Below are 22,050 nucleotides of genomic sequence, written 5' to 3' on the forward strand. Positions count from 1 at the left end.
GGTCATTTTACTACAACTTCATAGAACTGAAAAACATTTTAAAGTTAATATTACTCCTTAATTCTCTTAACTTTCATCCTTTGATAAAAGGGTGAAACTTTTCATCCTTTGACACATTGAAAGTTTTGCTTTTAAACATTGTTTAGGACTTCTAGTATCAACAGAAACTGCAATGGATACTACAGATATTGAAATAGGCCAAAGTGTTCCTATTATTTGTGTTTGGCTGGAGGATAAGCATCAGTAAGTATAACCATTAACCAGTGACCAACTTTAATTTGCAAATGTGTGAGGTGAAAAAGATTGTATTCTAAAAAGCTGGAGTAAACAGTTTTATATTAGTACTTTGTAGTACTCAAGCTTGGAAACATGTAAAGGAGAGCCAACGTCTGGTTAATGTCCTGCTTCCCATGATTATTGTGAGTGCCAAGATGCAGGTTCTGGACCTCCTAAGTTCTGGGATAGTTTAGGAGTACAGTACATGTTTTTTGCTCCAAAATGAGTAAACAGAATTACATAACCAGTAAAAGTTATGACTCTTGTGTTGTCTCCTAAGTTCTTCCCATGTGATTAAATGGTGCAGATGTGAGTTTATGTAAATTTCTGCCCAAAATCAGGAAGCCCTGTAGAAACAGTGCTTACTTAAAAATTCTTCAGCCTCCATTTTCAAAGAAATAATTTTATAATGTTGGCACAGCCAAAGATTTTTGGTTAAGTGTCACTGTTAAAGTATATGCTAACAGAATTTTTATTTTTTTTGTAATAGTTGAAGAGTGTCAGCATTGATGTTAAAAGAATTTAATTAAATTTGTGTTGGTGCTTTTTACCTTGCACATAAAATCTTTAACCTCCAGATTAATATATCATTTTGTTTTGAAAACTTTTTGTTTCATTTCTAAGGCACTTTTTAAAAAAGCTAGAGAAGGGGACCTTAAAAAAAAATTGGTTCATTGGCTGCCAGATCTGTTCTTGACCTTAATGTTTCTGCCCATGTATATAATTCTCTTCATAAGCTCACAGACAACTTTGTTGCTAGAACTGCACATAATCATTTGTAATCAAAATGCTTCAGCAATTACTCTTCTAGAAACTACCAAATGCTACCAACTAGAAGCTCAGACTGTGATATATTCAGAAACACAGATGTAATGTGACCTTTTCTTAGCAATTATAGAGTTGTGCTCAACTTTTCCACAACTTTTTTGCAATATTCATATTGTAAACAGATTTCATTTATAGTAACTATTTCAGAGCTTATTGAAGGATGCTGTACTTGAAAAAGCAACATGATTGTAGATGCTACTATCTAATTTTATCATAGGGTGTGTTTCAGTTAAACAACTGGGGAAGGAAGGAAAGGCCTAACTGCCTGAGTGGGGCATTTTTAATACTGCAGAAAAAGATACTCACTCAAAATCTAATAAATGAAAGGACTGCTTCAGCCTAGAAAAAAATTTATCTCAACCAAAATTCCCAACAGTGGCCACATTTAATAATAGAAACTTTATTGCCTGCCAGCAAGACCTATAAGTTAAAAGTAAGCAGATCCCTGACTAAGATTCTATGAGGAAAAAAAAACAAACTTGCTTGTGTACATTATTCTCTCTTCCCGAGCATCATGCTGATGATAAAGTGAGCACAGTTTTTCTATTTATCGAAGAAATGTGTGGCGTTGAAGTAATAGGCAGCTGCATGTTAATTATATGTAAGTTAAAGGAAGAAAATCATGCCTTAGAGGCTGAAGGCGGCATGTAGGGTCATAGGCTAAAATTTAGTCTAATCATTTCATTTACCTGACAAGCTTGTTAGAAACTTAAAAACTTACATGCCTAACAAACCCCAACAAATAATTTTACGGAACTTGAGATACTGATTCTTACAAGACTTATGAATAAATATAGTATTGATACACATGGTGCAAGGATAGACTGGGAACAATGGAACAGAAGAGAGCAAAATGCAGACTCCAAAGGAAGTATGCTGGGCTGGTAGTCTCCTTTTGCCCCTCCAGACCCTTTCCCCCACGACAGATTGCATCTACCTGGCTCTTGCCATGAGGCCACTGATAACGTTTGACCAAAGGGAGGAGTAAGCAAGAGAACCAAGCTTAGTACAATGAACCAAGGGAGCAGTTAGGTACTTGGTCAGCTTCTTAGGGATCTGCAAAGCCAAAGCTAAAATGCTAATGGGTAGAGGAACACTATGTTCAAGGATCTGAATAAATGGGCTCAGAGTGTGGGGAAACTCATGTCATGTAAATGCCCACCAATGGCATTTCTCACCAAGGAAATAGAACGGACGTCCTGTGGGTGTCAGTCAGCCTCTTCCCAACCTCCCTGGTGTGTGCTCAGTGGGATCACACAAATGGTCACTGCAGCAAGAACGGAGGCTACCCACCCTCAACAGTATGAACCTCCTCTCATTATGGCAGATAGATCTGGCTACTGCCACTGCTGAGTGCCCCACAGGTCAGCGGAGGCCAAGCAAAGCCCTCGTGGGCTGCCATTCTCAGAGGTGTTCTGATGATGGCAAAACTAGACATCTTACTTGTTTTGTTTTCCCACCATTAGCCCTGTGTCTCCTGGTCCTTTTCCTCCCCCACCCGCCTTCTTTTTTTTTTTTTTTTTTTTAAGATTTATTTATTTATGCATACAGAACTGGGGCACAGGTCAGAGTCACAGGTGTGGTGAGAGGATTTACCAGAGACAGAGTAGGGAGCAGAACAGGCAGATCAACAAAGTACACTGCTGAGGGGAGAAGAGGGCAAGGCAGATCGTGCCATGTGGGATCTCCCTGGTTGGGGATGGAACTCGTGCTGGGGTGACTGCATGCAGCTTCAGAGTGCCACGCTCCAATCCCTTGGGCCCAACCCTTGGGCCGCCAGGAAGCCTCCCCCCACCCCTCCTCTTAACCTCAGAGTTCTCAGGATGTTTACTGATGTCCACAAGTTTTGAAAGAGTTTATGTTGTTGCATTGCCTACTAAATGAATGTCCAATATTTGTTTATATCATTCTAACTTACTTTACTGATTTAATTCTCTCAAATTCCCTCCAGTTTTTTTTTTTAATGACTGCACTAAAACTGGACATTTTAGTTACAGAGTTGGGACTCTGATTTGGGACTTAAAGAGACTGTAGAACTTTTTTTTAAACCAAAGAGTGACAAGAGTAATCATCGACCTTCAGTTTTCATCCAGGCACAGAGGAAGAGCTATATCCAACATATAAATGTACATGGACCAAAATAAAATTGGAGACAAAAAATGACTTTGTGATTACATCCCATGAGTTAACCTAATTATAATTTATATACACACAATCACATACAAATTCATATGTTATCACCATACTATTATTTTTGGATACACATGTATGTGATAAAATACATAAATATACCTGAAACAATAAACAGCAGTAAACTGTCAGGGTAGTCTGAAGAAAGAGAAAGAGAAAAGGAACTTGGTAAGAGAGAAGAGCACAAGGCTAAAATTGAATTTATATTATTAAATGGTCTGATATATCCATACTGAAAAAAATTTATAATAGCAACAACATGATTTTGTCAATATAAATTACCATATCTTAAATATGTGTATACCAACTAGCATGATAAATTGTACAATATCCACTAGTTCTGCCCCTTAGATTTCACGTGGGCCTTTTGTTGCACTGTCCTGTAAGCCTTTGGCTTATTGATTCATTGGTTTCACTAAATGTCAAGAGGCACTAATTCTAAGTTATACCAGTTCTAAATATACTTCACCAAAAGTGAAAATATATATGTGGTATTTTCCTGCTTACAGATTTGTGCACAGGCCTTTAAAATAAATGAATTAAGCTTCCTAGAAGCAGCAAATTGCCAAGAGTGAAGTTCAGGGTCAAGCAGTAATCCTCACTTAAAGTAGACACACCTAACATAAGGCAAGGAGAGGATGACTGGGAAAGTTTTGACCTAACTTTCCCACAAAAAGGAACAAGTTCAAAGTCATTTCAGCCTTCTCAGAGGTGCATGGGTTACAGCCAATACGACGGAGCCTAATTCATAGTTCATAACTCATAGAATGAATGAGAGTGATCACCTCCATTTTAGATAAATGATAGAGAAAATGATCTAAGGCTTCTGGTTCTGATTTCCAAAAATACCAATAATTTAACACCATTAATAACCAGATTTCAGTGTCGTCAACTGAAACTGTTTTCAAACTGAACTGAACAGGGCCCTCGCTGGTGCCGCAGCGGGCTAAAGCCCAGCATTAAGAAGCTAAAGCCACTTGCCATGAGTTCCATCCCTGCCCCGGAGGTGACCGGCATGGTGCGGCAGACCTCTCCTTACCCGCCCTCTGCTCCCCTCAGCAGTGTACTTCGACATCAGCCTGTTTTGCACCTCACTCTGTCTCTGGTGAAGCGTCTCACCACCCTGCACCTCTGGCTTGTACCGCAGCTCTGTATGCACAAATAAATAAATCTTAAATATATATATATAGTTTTTTTAAAAAACTGAACATAACAAACCAAAAAATTAATAGTTCTTATTACTTTGGGAATCCTCTAAAGATGGAAATATTACATTATCTTTATTAGCTAATTTAACAGTAAAACACCCAGATAATGTTACTTGACATGGAATGTAATTAATCGTCCCATTCTCTAGCTTTCTGAAAAAGAGGGTAGATGCTGAACACAATTAAGGTGTTTATTTTCACCACTGTAAAACCTGTAGCAATTTTTAAATGAAGAAACCTAGATATAATGCAAGAGTTTCTAAGATGTCACAGGTTTTTATATTTCACAGTTTTATATTAACTCAGACCTCTTAGCCCTATGACTTCAACTACTGACACTTCAAGAGCTGTACAATTTATAGATGCCCCATGTGGAAATGAAAATAAAATGAGAATAATTATAATATAATTCTAACTCCATAACTCTAAATAAAAAATTTTAGACAGAATTATTCTTCCATCATTTATAATTTCAACACCTATTACATTTCTCTGTATGAAATTTTAATCAAAGTGCTTCAAAATGTTAATAATTTTCTTTGAAAGAATATCTAAAAGGTTTATAAATGTTGAAAATACCACAGAGAGACTGATACTAAAAGCAGAATTAAAATAATAATGTATATGTTTTGCCAAAAGAAATCTTAAAATAAATCTAATTATGGATTGTAAGCTCAGGGAAACCATTATCCACATACAGATAAATCTTAATTGTATCCTGAAATTGTTCCTACACAGAAAAGTTTTCAATAATCTTTAGTAAAAAGTGGAATGACCCATTTCGTTAGTTATGCAAAATTCTCAAAATGTTGCCATGTCTATGATCCATTAACACAAAGAAAGATAAGGCACTAAAATGTAAAATAATTGATGGAATTTTGATAGAGTTCATTCTTCAGCAAAGCTACCCTTTAACCTTTTCTTCTGATGACAATCAAACCTTTTCCTATGGTTACATATTTTAAAACAAAAGAGCATTGCCCTAAGTTATAAGCATTTAGAAATAGTGAGTTTGACCTGGTTTTCATTTAAACCTAAAGACAATCTGCTAGAATAAATTATATAGACCCTAATAAACATAAGACCTGCTCCACCCTTAGACATGTGAGCTTTTCAACAGTTGCACATGACATAATAGCACAGGCAATGTCATGTTTCTTTTTGCTTGAACATTATCCAGAAAATTATTAGGAATGAATAATTTTACTCAACTTGCTAAATGCTATATTGGCCACAGTTCTTCAGAAGATAAATTTAATTTTATTAAGAAGGAAAATTCATGGGGCCCTCCCTGGTGGCGCAATCGGTTAAAGCACAGCACTATGAAGTTATCAGCAGTCACTGCAGCAACAGTTCAATCCCTAGTCAGGGAGGTGACACATATGGCACAGCAGACCTCTCCTGACCCATCTGCTGCAGTACATCTCAGTACATCTGCCTGTTCTGCTCCCCACTCTGTCTGTAGTGAATCCTCTCATTCTCTCAACCTCTCCCTTCTGCTCCCACATCTCTGGCCTGTACCCCAATTCTTGTACACATAAATAAATCTTAAAAAAAAAAAAAATGGAGGGCCCTCCCTGGTGATGCAATGGGTTAAAGCATAGCACTAAAAAGCTAAAAAGCCACTTCAGCATGAGTTTGATCCCTGCCCCAGAGGTGAGCCACATGGCGCAGCAGATGTCTACTGACCCACCCGCTGCTCCCCTCAGCAGTGTACTTCGTCAGTCCGCCTGTTCTGCTCCCCACTCTGTCTTGGGTGAATCCTCTCACCACCCCTGCACCTCTGGCTTATACCCCAGCTCTGTATGCATAAATAAATAAATCTTAAAAAAAAAAAGAAGGAAAATTCATGATCATCCTATATTCTATAACGAGCAAATATGACAATACAGCATTTGCCTCTACTCACAAGTGTTTCGCATCCAACTCTCTTGGAACTTATTCATAGTTCTTGCAGACTATGTCATGTGTCATCTCAGAGAGGAGACTATAGTCTCAATGTGTTCCCTCCTCACAAATAATTGTCATTCACTTATTACCACTTTCCCATTACAGGATCTATGCTTCCTACTCACTACTTTATCTTCATAACCTTCATAAGCCTGGCTGGAACTACTCAAGATATATTTGTTGAACAAAGAAATTAATGTATGGATGGATGACACGCACTGCACTAAATGTGAGGAGTACCATCAGAGAATTCACAATCTAATAGGAGAAAGAGATGTAAAAACTGCAATATAGCATGATCAATGTTATATCACAATGATATCAGGTATATCAATGACCAATAAAAGAGGACTATGCTAGTTATGGTTTCACAGAAAAAGAGTTACAATATTTTGAGGTTTGAAAGATAAATAGGAGTTCATGTGATGATTAAATGAAGAGAAGCCTAAAAAGAAGGAATAGTATGTGCAAAGAGAGGAAATAAAACCCTCATTTGCTTAGGTAGTTTGACAAAATGGAGCACAAGGGTGTAAAGGAGGTAGCACAAAATACAAGAAAGTAGGCAGCACTGTTTTCAGAGAAAGTAACTAAAATCACAGCAATGTGACCTCTCTTTTCCTCTCCAGGGGCTTCACTCCATCAGACAGTGTGATGCCTCAGTGCAGCTGTCTAAACGGTGGCAATGAGGCACTAGCCTAGGGGTGTTCTGCTCATTGTCCTTCCAGGAAAGCATGGCAGCTGCAAAATAGCCACACTAGTACATGGCAACTATGGCTCCCGAGAGACATGGCTCAAGGAAGATCTAAGGGGAAGCTGCTCCACCCTATGACTAAACTCTGGACTCATGTAGCATTACTTCTGCCACATCCTCTTGGTCCACTGACAAAGGCCTTCCCAGACTTCAGAGAAGACAACACAGACCCACTCTCTGGAAAGAGAAGTGTCAACATTTCTTCTACAAAGTTCATGGAAAACACAAGCTGTTACAATTAAAAACTGCTGGATTTAAAAAAGCTTTGAAATACAGTTGAAATGGACCTGGAAAAGTCATCTACTTGTCATTAACAAAATTCATTCTGCAAGACATAGCTCAAATGCCCTTTTTCTTAGGATTTCCTCTTTGATGTACCCCCCACTTTCAATTTTCACTTTGAAAATATGTCCACTCTCTCCCTTGGTATATTCTATTGTAATTAGTTTAAAAAGAAGGCTTACCTGTCAATTATCCACACACTTCCCCTTCAACGCATATGACATTGAACTACAATACAGTCTTCAGCTTGAATAAGGAAAAGTTACTTCTAGGAAAGTGAACGCGACACGAAGCACAAAAAACAAAGGGGAGCAGAGAGGAAAGCCCAGTAATTCAGAGAAGAAAAACACACAATACACAAAGAAAGGAAAGGTAATAAGCTTTCCTCCTACACAAAAGGTAGAAAACAAAGCTTCAGGTGTCAAATAACCTAAAGATCAAGCAGATTAAGGTGGAAATATTGTCCACAGCAATAGTTCTCCCATCTCACGTGCATGAGAATCAACTGGAGGGTCTCTAGTCCCAAGTATCTTTTCCAAGCAGATCTGGGTGGGCCCGAGAATGTGCATTTCTCAGGATTTCCAGCCACTGTTGGTTTTTTTCGTGATCTGCTACCATATTCTAAGAACATACCTAAAGATTTTTACAACTTGAGGCACAACAGTAGCCCTAACAATGATGAAGAACCCAAGAAAGGCGAAGACAAGTGGGCGGAGAAGACGACCCAAAAGACGAAAGAGGTATAATTCTAACACAGCCAATTTCTGTGTGGGCTCACTGAAGGCCAGCGTACCCAGTGACCGCAGCCACGGTAGCAAAGCGCCCCCTTCCGACCCTCCGAATGGAGTTAGCGGGGATCGCCAACAGCGACTGAGCAAAGTGGGCGGGGCCAAACGTCAGCTCCCACAGTGTCCAATCAAAGGTTCCGGGAGAGCAAGACGGAGACGCAATACCCGCCTCGTAGCATGGGCGGGGCCACCGACCTGTGATTGGCTAGCGCCGCCCTTGCGTGGTGACGTTACACCAGAGCTGACAATTTCTGAGCGCCGCGCGGGAGCTGAGAAGTGGCGGGTCGCGTACGTCCCGGAAAGTTTTGGTACCTGTCATTTTGCTGCCTGGTGCCATTTGGGAGAGCCGGGGGCTAATTCCCGCGAGCTTCCTGTCCTAGCACCGGCTACCGACAGTGCTTCTGCCCCCAGCTGCTCGGGTGAGCTTGCGAGTGGGACTGTGTGTTTCCGAGTGGGACTGAGTGGGACTTAGTGGGACTGTGTGTGTTTATACGCGCGCGCGCGCGCGCGCGCCCGGGGTCGGTTTCTCTGAATTCGGGCACCCACGAGAGGAGAGGAGCAGACTATGCTCGCGGTTTCCCAAGGCTTCGGGCACTTCCCCTTTATTACCTCCATCTTCCTCCCAAAGTCCTTTGGGGTGGGTCGCTATCGCATGGCTGTGGCTCTAGTACCACTGGTCTGATGGGTCTTGTGGTTGTAGGAAGTTCGACATTGATTAGCTCTCCCAACAGTTTTCAGTGCCTGCTAAAAGTTAGGCACTGTGCTAAGTGCAGGGACTATACAGGTAATTATGATCTCAGTGATTAGAGACCAGGCATTGAGCAGACGCGCACTCTGAACAGAAATAAACACAGACTCTGGAATTGGAAGACAACTGTTTAGTGGTGTGGTGGTGAGGAGTATATAGAAACACTTGTAAGGAGTGAACTCTGAGAGACTGACTTACAGTTTGAAGGGAGAGTCAAAGAATCGAACAACTGAAGTCTGTGAATTCTCTAGCCGCTCCCAACAAGGCCCTATAACCCAATAAACCTTACCCTTTTCCAGATAAGTAGTTGCCTATTCTTGCAAATAAGTGGAAAACACATTGCCGGTTATTGGTTATTTTATTTCCCTTGACTCGGTTTCAGAGAAGATGACAGAGGAGCTGGATTTCATAGGACAGGACTCTGATGGGGATAGTGAGGAAGTGGTGCTCACGCCTGCAGAGCTCATTGAAAAGCTGGAACAGGTAAGCATCCCAAGTAGAATACTCTTGCTCCAATCTTAACCTTTTATTTAGCCCAACTGTGCAGTGTCAGGAATCAGAAAAGGAGGGAATGGAATTCAAAGCTTATTTCGAGAGAAGAGGGAATGAACTTTGCCAACTACAAAGACATATGAAATAGTGGGGACAGCTTCTTAGAAACCTCATAATGCCAAACAAAATACTCTTAGTGGAGCCAGTAAGTGACAGTTTTAGGCACATTTAATAGAACAATTCACAGAGCAAGGATCTATTTATATTTGCAGGCAGTGCGGAGATATTATATTGGAGACTAGTAAGTTCTATACTTTTGTCTCTTAATACATCTGTGTTTTCCTGTAGAATGCTTGAGTTAACAAGAAGTTCTAATACACTTTATGAGGGAAAGCTAGTCTTAATATTCTTTTCCTCCTTTTATTTTCTGTACCAACTGTTGTTTATATTTCCACTGCTTATCTAAAGATTGGGTGTGGATAGTTCTCCGTTGAGTTGTAGCTATGACTTATTGAGTGGTTTCTGTGTGTACTATTGTTTCATGAGATTCTGGTGGTTAGGAGTTCAGACCATCTGGATTTAAATTCCTCATACTACTAATCTTTCATGTGGCTTTAGGAATATTATATAATTTGCCTCAAGCCCTTCCTTGACTGTAGAGATAGCTCTAATAATAGTGGCTACCTCACATGACTGTATTAAATGGGACCATATATGTAAAGTGCTTAGCTTATTGTCTGACACTTGGTAAGTACTCACTGTAGTAATAATAGCTATAGTAACCCAGTGAGGAAAGTATTTTTGTTAATTTCTATTTTATAGGTGAGGAAACTGAAGCTAGTAATGTAAAGGAATTTACCTAAGGTCATACAATGACTGAAGAAATGGGACATGAACTAGATCTCTGTCTCTAAAACAGGTGCTCTTTATCGACTATAAATGCTACCTCATTCCTGCTTTCTCCCTTAAATGACCCCTGTCCGGAACTTTTATTTTCACTTTTCACTCATTATTCTTCCCTATAATACATGCCATCATGAGTGACAAAACCAAAGGAAGAAAAATTTTATAATTTTTAAATTATATCTTATAATCTTTATCAGGCTAGTGATTCTTAGTCTGTTTTTATATCACATCACTTTGTGAAAATCTGGTGAAAATTCTGACTTTTCCAGAGTACTATACATGTTGACCAATGCATAATTATCCATATAACCTTAGGAGGGTCACAGACAATCTAAAATCTGTCCACTGATCTTGTCTGTTTAAGAGATACTGTTTAATTAGGAAATAATTCATTAAACAAAAATCAAAAAGCACAGAGCATTTAAAAAAAAATGCATTCAACTATATTAAGATCTTCTTGTTCTACACCTTAATGAGTAAAAAGACAAGCTGTGGAACTGGGGAAAAATATTTGCAAAATATATAATTCACAAAGGATTAATATTTGTGGTGCATAAATAAACCGTACATGAAGTCTTAAGAAGCATCTCCCAGAAGTAGAAACCAGGATGGCCAATATACATATGAAAAGGATGTTCAGCATTTACTGTAACAGAAAAATGAAATTTAAATCACAACAGGAAATTAAGAAATTACTTCATGTCTATCAGATTGGCAGGAATATAAAGGGTAAACCATATCAAGTATTAGCAAGGATGTACAGCAGTTTCCACATTTTTATATAGCAGTATGTGTATAAATTGATATAATCACTTTGAAAATTAATTTATTATTGCTAGGAAAGTTTAAGGTACCTGCTAAAGGAATTACCGTGGCCCAGTAAATCTACTCTATTTGCCACTCTTTTCTATTTAAATGAAAACTCAGTGGGTAATCCAGGAGACATGTACAAAGTATTTGTGTCTTTGCCTAGTTAAAAGCTAAAAATAGGCCCTCACTGGTGGTGCAACAGGTGAGTACAGTACTGCAAGCTAGCCGCAGCCGCTTCAGTTTGAGTTCGATCCCCGCCCGCCCCCGAGGTGATCCACATGGAGAGGCAGACCTCTCCTGACCCGCTCCATGCTCCCCTCAGCATGGAGGGGAGTGTACTTCATTAATCTGCCTGTTCTGCTTCCTAGTCTGTCTCTGGTGAGTCCTCTTGCTGGCCCCGCACCTCTGGCCTGTACCCCAGTTCTGTATGCATAAATAAATAAATCTTTAAAAAAAAAAAAAAGCTGAAAAGAAGCCAGATATCCATCAACAGTGGAATGGGTTAAAAAGTGTGGTATAAATACAGAATAGGGGTGGGATGAACAGCAATGAAATAAAAATAGTTCCTGCATGGATAGCTAACTCTCAGGAAGCTCAAAAAGTAAGTACCTGAAGAAACCATAAGTATAAATTTCATTCACCAGCACCCTCTGTGTACTCCTGTGAGGTGTTAGTCAGTGGCTTCTTCAGGTGCCTCAGGCCATGCCAAGTGGTCTTAAGAGTCTGTCTGTCAGCATCATACAAACTTGCAGTATACAAATTTTCCAAGCTGTTGTTGAAGGCAGAGCTTGCCATCTTGGGTGATGTGGCACCTTGATTTGCTATAAATGTTTCCTGATGTTGATCCTCTGCTCTCTGGAACAGCCAGAGCCTCAGGCTGATGGCCCCTGAGGGCAGCCAAGGAGAGGGACCACCCACTAGAGGCAGCCACTGCCAGACATGACTCAGCCTACCTGGCATGGCCTCAGGCGCCCAAGGGAGCCACTGACTAACACATCTCCAAGGGCATATAGAGGATACTGCTGAGAGTCTATAAAATTGATCTAAAAGTTATTACCTATAGAGCAGAGTTTCTCAGTTTTTTTTTATTTTTAAAGATTTATTTATTTATTTATGCATACAGAACTAGGGTACAGGCCAGCAGTGCAGGGGCGGTGAGAGGCTTCGCCAGAGACAGTGGGGAGCAGAACAGGCAGATTGACCGAAACCCACTGCTAAGGGGAGCAGTGGGTGAGACAGAAGAGGTCTGCTGGCTGGGGATAGAACTCTTGCAGCTGTGGCTGTGGATAGCTTCACACTCCTTCACTTCAACCTCTTTCCCCACCAGAGAGGGTCTCCATCTATAGATTTGATACTAGAATCTGAGGTTCTGACATGAGATCAGTTCTGGATGGTAAGGTTTGAATTGCTTAGGAATTTCACATGATCCAGAAATTTCAAAAAGTTTTTTTGTTGTTGTTAAAGATTTATTTATTTATGCATACAGAACTGGGGTACAGGCCAGAGGTGCAGGGGTGGTGAGAGGATTCACCAGAGACAGAGTGGGAACCGAACAGGCAAATCAACGAAGTACACTGCTGAGGAGAGCAGTTTCTCATTTTTTAATGATTGTATTTGTTCACTAAGGCTGTATACCAAAGTACCACAGAATGGGTGGCTTGAACAGGAATTCATTTTCTCAATTCTGAAAGTTAAATATCCAAAGATCAGGTGCCAGCCTGGTAGGTTTCTTCTGACCTGTCTTCTGATCTTGTAGATGGACATTTCTTTATGTCTTCACAAGATCTTCCTTCAATGTGTCTCTGTTTAGATTTCTTCCTCTTAAAGGGTACCAATCATTTTGGATTAGGGTCCATTCCAATCACTTCATTTTAACATAGGTCTTTAAAGACCTATCTCCAAATACGTTCACATTTTTAGGTACTAGGCGTTAGAATTTCAGCATATGTATTGGGAGATGAAGGAAGACATGATTTAGCCCATAAAAACAATGAGTGGAGGCCCTCCCTGGTGGTGCAGCGAGTTAAAGCACAGCACTAAGAATTGAAAGCTACTTCCTCATGAGTTCAGTCCCCGCCTGCCCCAGAGGTGATCCACATGGGCGGCAGACCTCTCCTGACCCGCCTGTTGTTCCCCTCAGCAGTGTACTTCGTCATTCTGCCTGTTCTGCTCCCCACTCTGGTCTTGGTGAATCCTCTCTGCCCCTGCACCTCTGGCCTGTACCCCAGTTCTGTATGCACAAATAAATAAATAAATCTTTAAAAAAAAAAAATGAGCGGATTGTTATTTAAGCATTTTGATAAAGATTCAATTAAAGCCTTTTAGCCATAGAATCTGATTATTCTAAAACACCCTGGATATAAACACAAATTGCTCACTAACATTTTTGAAAAGATTTTATTTGAAAGCTTCATATTTTATTATTGTAATTTCAAATTGTAAGTGAGAAATCTTCTATTCCCACAGTTCTTGATTTTACCTCAGTGTATCATCCTACACTATCATTTTTTTTAAATTCCATCTCATGAAAAACTGGGAAGTATTATGTAGTGATAACAAGCAAATGTGAAACTACAGAAAGCTATACACTAAATTCAGGTTAATGATTATTACTAAAGAAGGAGGGACACAGGGATTTTTTTTTTAATAATGGTAAGGGTCCTCCCTAGTGGTGCTAAAGGTTAAAATGCAACACTATGAAGCTACTGCAGCCACTTCAGCTCGAGTTCAATCCTAGGCCAGGGAGGTGACCCACATGGTGCAGCAGACCTCTCCTGACCCACCTGCTGCTCCCCTCAGCAGTGTACTTTGGCAATCTGCCTGTTCTGCTCCCTGCTCTGTCTGCTGAATCTTCTCATTGCCACTGCACCTCTGGCCTGTACCCCAGTTCTATGTGCATAGATAAATCTTTAAAAAAATAAATAGATAAAATAACGGTCCTAATCCTTTAATGAAGTTATGTGCACATGGTATTTATGTCACTCTTCTTTATGTTAATACGTGTTTTGTGAACATTTTTGTACCGATTCAATATTTAATATAATTAGCTAAAAAGAAAAACTGCTTTATAACTCTATGAAAATTTTATCTTTTCTCATTTACTATACTACTTGAAAATATTGCTTCTCTTTCTGGCTAATTTTATATACCTATAACACTACTACAGAAGCGTGAGCACCTGAAAAAAGTTTATGATAGTAGCAATACTTAGCATTTAATAGCATGTCTAAATGGTGGTAACAGGAAAAATAGAGGCTCAAGGATGTCAAAAGAAGTAAATGGGGAGAAATAAATTTTGAGCTATGCTAAAAGTAAATTTTCTGTAACTGAAAGATAAATATATAGTCTTTTCTCAGTACCTGTTGCTATCTCAGTTCTCTAAGCCTTGGTAATTTCTGAAATGTACCAAACATCAGGACCTGAGTTATAAATTAGGGACTTAGCCTCTTATTCCAAAACTGTAATAGATAAATATCCCTTTCGAATGTGATCCTTAATTCTCTGGGCTGTTAGTAAATGACATAATTTGGTTTTCTCATCAAGTATGGATAACCATATGCATTTCCTGTCAGACATAATGCTGATTGAAAAAATATTTATAATGTGCTCTGAACTCCAAGAATGAGAAGGTGTATAGATTCCTATGAAGTGTTTCTTCGTTTCTCTAAGAGAAGTAGTGCTGGTGCCTCCTGGTGGCACGTAACTGGGAGAGAAGAGGAAATGTGTAGATGCGAATTGGTAACTTGTCTGAGTACCCGGTGGTGTTACAGGCATAGGTGACCTCTTGACTACATTTTTGAAGTAAACCGATCTTTTTGTAATGCCGGTTCAATATAAATTTGTGAACACAGACTTACCACTGAAAGAAAGAAAAACCACCATTAATTATAGTTTGTGTTCAAAACATTTCTATTATTTCCAGCTAGTAAGCAAACAATTTCTTCACCTAAGGTTGCTGTGATTTTTATGGCATTTTTTACTAACTCACAGGGTTAGTTCTCTCCATGATGAGTGAGGCTCACATGTTTTGCTTTGCATTATTGTTTAGGCCTGGCTGAATGAAAAGTTTGCCCCTGAGCTGCTGGAAAGCAAGTCTGAAATTGTAGAGTGTGTCATGGAACAACTGGATCACATGGTAAGAGCTGTTTGTCTCAGAGTTGTGAAGGAGGAGAGCATTGAAAGGCTTTGTCCCCTTATTGAAAGGTTATGATCTGAAAGCAAGTCTGTTTAATTCAGGCCAGCCTAGTTTATTGTTTTTAAAGTTTGTATTAGTTATCTACATTTCCAAACCTTGAGAGTTATCTTCATTTACAAAACTGGGTATCAACCCCCAGTGGAAAGTGTAAAATGTACCACCACCAGCCCCACATGCTGACATGAGAATGACTGACCAGAGCATGTAAGGGCCACCCTGCTGGTATGCTCTCCACAGCCCCTAACTGCCCACCTCTTACATACCTTACTTAGTTGCCCCTTTGCAGACATTTGATTCTCTGACTCTTGACGTAAAAGTACAGCTTTCAAGCAGCATTAAAACAATGGTATTTTACAGTTTGTCAACTTGTATTTAAGACTTTAGACATTTCTTCTGTCTGCTTTCTTAGCTCCTTTACAATTGGCTTAGACTTCTCTAGACACTTCTGACTATCGTCAGATTCTATTCAGATGGTCATTTTCTAAAAGTCAGTGACTATTGTTTGATCCTTTTATAATGAGAATGTGTTATTTCTGTAAAGAAATTAAAATAAAATGAAAATTCTTTTTTATTTTATTAAAATATTTTATTTCCTTATGTCTTTATTATATATGCTTTTCCAAAATGACAGTTTTTGTAGAACAAGGTTTTATTCTCCTTTCACCTAAATTTAATCTGTGGGTTTTCAACAATGCCAGTGACAATGCTCATTATGGTACAGGTGCAGATGAAACAAAAAAGGTCCTTAGGGCCCTCCCTGGGGGCCCAGTTTGTTAGAGCACAGCACTGTGAAACTAGCTGCAGCCCCTTCAGTGCGAATCAATCCCCGGCCAGGGAAGTGACCCTTGTGGCACAGCAGACCTCTCCTGTCTCACCTGCTCTCTCCTCAGCAAGAGTATTTTATTGATCTGCCTGTTCTGCCCCCCTCTCTGTCTCTGGTGAATCCTCTCACTGCCCTTGTACCTCTGGCCTATATGTACGCCTGGATGCATGAATAACTAAATCTTTAAATAAATAAAATAAAATAAAAAGGTTCTTAGTCTTTGAGCATCATGTTTTATAGGAACTTTATTTTCTCTTTTTAATAGGAAGAAAATCTCAGGAGAGCCAAGAAGGGGGATCTGAAAGTCAGTATCCACCAAATGGAGATGGAGAGGATTCGCTACGTCCTCAGCAGCTACTTGCGGTGTCGGCTCATGAAGGTCTGACATGGAGATACTCAGCTTAAAGCAGCGCAGTCTGAGATACAGATTGAGCATAGTGGGGAGAGGCTGTGCTTGGGCCTGGGGGGCTTCAGGTCATGAAGTTGCTGCTGAAGCTTTCCAGCAGAGTAGCTAAAGAGTTAAGGAGGACCAGAGATTATTCTGGAGAAGCAGAGATAGAATGTGTATCACGCACCTCCAGGGACATAGCCCACATTTTTTGTCTACTTATCTGCAATGTGAATGGTGCCCCCTGGAATTATAGTGTAGCAGTGTTGAGGGTAGAGCTTGTATTGATTGAATAGGGGATAACAAGTAGAAGAAAACTAGTCTTAACAATTATTTTCATCTTTAATAGAAGCCATGTCAAATGCACCATGATAACTTGACATTCAGCAGTAGCATTGTGGCCATCCAACTTCTAACAATGAAATTGCCAAACATTATTTTGTATTATGTCTATTTTAGCCCCAGAAAGTTCTAACTTTCTTGAAGTTTCTTATTTGGTTCCACTTGTCCGTCTTGTTATTACAACACTAATACATTCTTTCTTTTATATGAGAGTGCTTCAGCTCTCAGATCTCATCAAAGTCCTTTCAGTCAAACATTTCAACCATTTAAAATTCATTTACTTTCCTGGTATCTTCCTTGAAAAGGTTTACATTTATCAATAACCTTTCTAAATTGTACCACCTGCCACTGAATACAGTATTGCAATTTAGTTTGTTCACTTTTGTGAAAAATAGGATAACTACTACATATTAGACTAATCGTAATGCTGCCCAGAATCTCATTAGCATGGTTCATGCCGACCTCCTTCTGTGCTCACCATTAACTTGAACATCTTCAGTTTATATGTTGTTATTATCCCATCCTGTCACCATCCTGAATTTGTGTAGTTTTGGTTTTGATCCCTAAGTGTAAGACTTGCTATTCATTTCTCTTAAACTTCAACATCTTATTAAATTGAGTCATTTCTATGGTCTTTAGGTCTTGAGCTTGGCACAAAACATTTCTTAACACTTTATATTATCAACAGGTTTGATAGGCATGTCATCAAAGGTCTTATGGTTAGTAGGACTGGGCTGGTGATAGATCATTCCATCAGGGATTTCCCTACACATTGACATCTGTCCTTTGAATCACTGTCGTTGTTCAGCATTTAGGAGTCTCCCTATCTGTACTGTCACCTAGTCCCAGCTTTAAAGTGTTTCCATAAGGGTAGCATTAAGATATTATCATCTGTTCTGGAAACACATCTCCACCCCACCCTCAACCACCAGACCACTATCTTTTCATCTCTCTTGTAAACTCAGTAATTCTTCTGAGGTTATGAAACTACATATATTTTTAGTGTACTGATAGAGCAGTATTAGTAATTTATAAGAGGAGCAAGAATGACATATATATACAAATGTATAGTTCCTACAAGTGTTAATTTATCTGGACTATAATTGATCCCTGCTCAGAACTTAGACTCATGTAAGTGGAGAAGTGCTCCTTTATCTTGGCCTTTAGAGTCCTTACCTTAGTCATTTCCCTACTTGCAGGAAGCTTTAGCAGATATAATCCTGGCAGCTTTGACTCCAAACAACAGACCAGCCCCTTCCCAATTTCTGACCACACACTTTCTTACAACTTTTAACTGTTTTCCTGTTAGTCCTTAGGATTTTTCCCAAGCCCCATCTTCTTTTGGACTTTATTCTTGCTGGTTATACTCACACAATCAAGTATCACTTTTCGTCTGTGTATGCATTCTATATATGTCTTCCCAACTTTTTATAGATTTTACCTCATATAAGAACACCCTATACAATCATATAAAAGTGTTAACTAGTTTCCCCCGCTCTTCCTTTTAAGTATCATTTATAATCATATTTTCAGATCTGCTTTTATGAAAACCTCTCATCCTTTAAAACTGCCCTTATATTACCTCTGAATTCTTTGAAACCTACCCTCAGCCAGACCTGAGTTATTATTACTAGAAAGACTCTTAACCATGAAGACTTGCCCTTTCTAAAGTCAATTTCCAGGTTAACTTCCAGCCACTCCAGAAAACTAGTACATTTGAGACATGGCTCCTGACAGATATTTTCATGACAACTTTTATTTATCCCTGCAGATAGAGAAGTTTTTCCCTCACATCCTTGAAAAGGAGAAAACACGCCCCGAGGGAGAACCTGCTAGCCTTTCTCCAGAAGAGTTTGCCTTTGCCAAAGAGTAAGTAAGCAGTAAGTGCGGGACCTGACTTTCCCCCTCCATGGCTTGTAGGCCTGAGCTCTGGTGGCGTCCTTAATGAAGCCCGTCTCAGCCACTGCTCGCTGTCTGATCGCCCACGTGCTTCTGACCACATGTGTCATTGCAGTAATTTGAATGTATGTATTTCAGGTACATGGCTAACACAGAGACCTACCTAAAGAATGTTGCCTTGAAGCACATGCCTCCTAACTTACAGAAGGTGGACCTCTTAAGGTCAGGTAAGACATCCAGAGGGCCAGAGTTAATTCCCAGATATCTGCAACTACGTTCGAAAAGGAGCTTCACCATCACTCTTTTCTCTCAAACATACAAATATATGTAGATAAGCAGAAAAGGGAAAGGGCTCCAGTTTTAAAACAAAAATTGTTAAAAGCAGATATAAGATATAAAATTGTTATAAGCAGATATAAAAGTAGATTGCCTTTCAGCAGAACTTGTGTTCTTTGAGTTAGGTTCAAATTCTTATGTTTTCCCTTGTGAGTGTGGACTCATTCATCTATCCAGTCCTTTGTTCATTCAGCAGCTATCTGCTGAGCCTCTATGATGTGCTAGGCTCTTCTGAGCACTACTTCCACCTGTCTCTGCCCACACGGGGCTGTCTTTTCCTCAGATTCCAGGATGTGTGGGGACTGTCTAGCTACTAAAACAGATTTAACTAGGAGGCTAGGAAACCCAGCCATGATTCCTTGCTACCTCTAGAAAAGGTTGGGAGAAATTCCTTTTGCTGAAAGGAGAAGCAGCAGGTCTAAGTGTAGGAGGAGAAAAGGAAGACCTAAGGCCTCCAATCTAACCCCCCTCAAAATCCCCTCAAAGTCTGAGTTAAGGAAAGGAAGTGATAGTTATAACTCCTAACCTTAGATGAACCAAATGAGGACCCCAACTTACAGGTACAAGTCCATCTCAGTCTTTCCCAATTCCTGTATCCAGTTAAGACCTTGTCACACAAAATTGCCAGACCAAATCAAACAGTTCTCCAGGGAACTGGAACCCACCATGTTCACAAGCTAAGTGTAGTGTGCAAGACCATGAGCTTGAGTGTAAGTGAGAGGAATTCTCATTCCTCTCCCACCCAGCCTATAACTTACAGCCTGTAACCCCTAAACTTACTGTAACTAGAGTAAGTCCTACACACTCCTTCAAAATTCACCCCACATCACTAAGTGAATGGCCCTCACATAAGGCTTCCTAGCATCACTGTTACCACCCTGTCAGAGGGACCCTGGTTATCCTTGTCTTCACAATGTGCAGGCTTCTGTAAGCTTTTTAAGTACCTGTCATTTGTGGAATGAGTGGTTGCTATGATAAACCAGGCCTGGGAAGTGTGTTATTTCTAGAAAGCACCAGATACCTCCTCAAATCAAACACAGACATACGCACACACACACGCAAATACTTTTTATATCAAGAGTCCCTCTGCAACTTTTTCCATATAGAGTTTGTTAGCTGAGCATTTTCTGATTGCATTATTTGTTTTCTGGCAGTTCCCAAACCAGATCTAGATTCATATGTGTTTCTGAGAGTGAAAGAACGACAAGAAAACATATTGGTAGAGCCAGAAACAGATGAGCAGAGGTGAGTGGCATGTGTCTTGATGGTAGAAAGTATTCTTCCTGCTGGGGCCCCTTCTAAGCTCTACAAATACATGTTTTCCTCCTTTTTCAGGGACTATGTGATCGACTTGGAGGAGGGCTCACAGCACCTGATCCGATATAAAACCATTGCACCTCTGGTTGCTTCTGGAGCAGTACAGCTAATTTAAAACCAAAAATATGGAAACAAGAATGAAGATGTGAGAAACCCACTTTGTGCCTAAGGACAACAGACTTTCGTCAGCGGTGATGTGGATCATTTGGGTATTGAGAAGTAGCTAAAAGCAGCTTCTCTGATTTACCACTTATCTTCCTAACTTTGTGCCATTTTAGCCAGCATCAGTAGAGGGGGCCATCGCTCTGCTGATCCTTAGAATTGAGCAAATACATGGAGACTTTCGCTTTGTGCACCTTTCCTCTCTATAGTATTATTTGAGCTCAAGAATGCAAGGCAAAGGTTGTTCATAAGAAGGCATCACTGCCTGTAATTGGAAAACTACAGTTAGCTCTGACCTTGTAGTAGCAGAATTCATTTAATCTTCTAGATAGAAAGATTAGAAATAGATGAAAGAAATAGCTCTAGTCTTTCTTCTCTGTTATGTCACTAGATTATGTGAACTAACCTATTGAACTTAGAACCAATTTCTGTCATGTATGACTGAGAATAACACCTCAACTAAATAAAGCACTAAGTGTCAGTTTGGTTGCCAAGAAGCCTGTGGACAGTCTGGGTTGGTAGCCTGATGGAGGGTGTGTGCCCTGCTGCTAACCTGCAGCCTTCCCTGACTTGCAGTGTTGCCAAGCCAGCCTCCAGACCATCTGCCATGCTCGGGCAAGACTCTCTTAGCACTGCAATATTCATTATCCAATAGTGTGACCTCCGTTGCAGGTTTTCCTTTTTAAGCTCTTCACTTTATCAAGGGAAGTGGATGACATTAATCTTAACATGAATAGAGAGTATCACAGCAATAAAGGAAGGGCATCGACAGTGAAGGAATCTTTTCTTGAAACATGATGAAAAGCAACTTGTATTCTTTATTGTTGCTTGATGAAAAGCAGTGAATTTTCATTCTCATGAGTCAAGCTGTTAAAGTAATCAATGTAATATTGCTATCATTTCTGAGAGAAATCGCCAAGGAAAGCAAGGAAGGTTTCATGTATTAATGAAAGTGTTGTATACATCACCCCTTCCCCCTAGGGTGTTTTTATCTTCAACAGCCATTTATTAAACAAATACATATCCGCATACAGTGAACCCAGTTACTGTTCAAGGCACTGAGACGCCACTGTCCCTGCTCATACAGTGACAAGTACCTTGCAGAGATGAAAACAATGACTCACCAGAGAGGGACTAGATTGGGTGACCTGAAAAGTTCTCGATGAATTTAGTGAGGTTGAGAGCTGAATAATAAGAAAGAGCCAGACACACAGAGATCCAAAGGAAGGACATCCCAGGCAGAGAAAGAAGCAGAAACAAAAGCCCTGTAGCAAAAATGAGTTCTGCCTATAGTCAGTATGGCTGGAGCACAATGGATAGAAAGCAAAATGGTGTAAGATAAGATCTGAGAGCAAGACT

The 22,050-nt window shown here is 39.8% G+C and overlaps 1 protein-coding gene across 1 annotated transcript; it reads left to right on the forward strand.

Moving 5' to 3' along the window:
• The first annotated feature begins 8,559 nt into the window (after window positions 1-8,559).
• GINS4 (GINS complex subunit 4 (Sld5 homolog)) lies at window positions 8,560-21,154 on the forward strand. Its single transcript, XM_004682267.2, has 8 exons — window positions 8,560-8,692; window positions 9,404-9,504; window positions 15,278-15,364; window positions 16,513-16,626; window positions 18,749-18,846; window positions 19,015-19,103; window positions 20,367-20,457; window positions 20,548-21,154. The coding sequence occupies exons 2-8, from the start codon at window positions 9,409-9,411 to the stop codon at window positions 20,642-20,644; spliced, it is 672 nt and encodes a 223-aa protein (XP_004682324.1). The 5' UTR covers window positions 8,560-8,692; window positions 9,404-9,408; the 3' UTR covers window positions 20,645-21,154.
• Window positions 21,155-22,050: the final 896 nt, after the last annotated feature.

The sequence above is a fragment of the Condylura cristata genome, unplaced genomic scaffold (assembly GCF_000260355.1).
Source record: "Condylura cristata isolate star-nosed mole 26May11 unplaced genomic scaffold, ConCri1.0 scaffold00014, whole genome shotgun sequence".
Classification (NCBI taxonomy): Eukaryota; Metazoa; Chordata; class Mammalia; order Eulipotyphla; family Talpidae; genus Condylura; species Condylura cristata.

Excerpts from the sequence above, each read along its gene's own strand:
- GINS4 (XM_004682267.2), top strand. The coding sequence starts at position 9,409 with ATGACAGAGGAGCTGGATTTCATAGGACAGGACTCTGATGGGGATAGT. Across the intron at positions 16,627-18,748 it reads TGCGGTGTCGGCTCATGAAG|ATAGAGAAGTTTTTCCCTCA; the intron begins GTCTGACATGGA and ends TTATCCCTGCAG. Across the intron at positions 19,104-20,366 it reads GGTGGACCTCTTAAGGTCAG|TTCCCAAACCAGATCTAGAT; the intron begins GTAAGACATCCA and ends GTTTTCTGGCAG.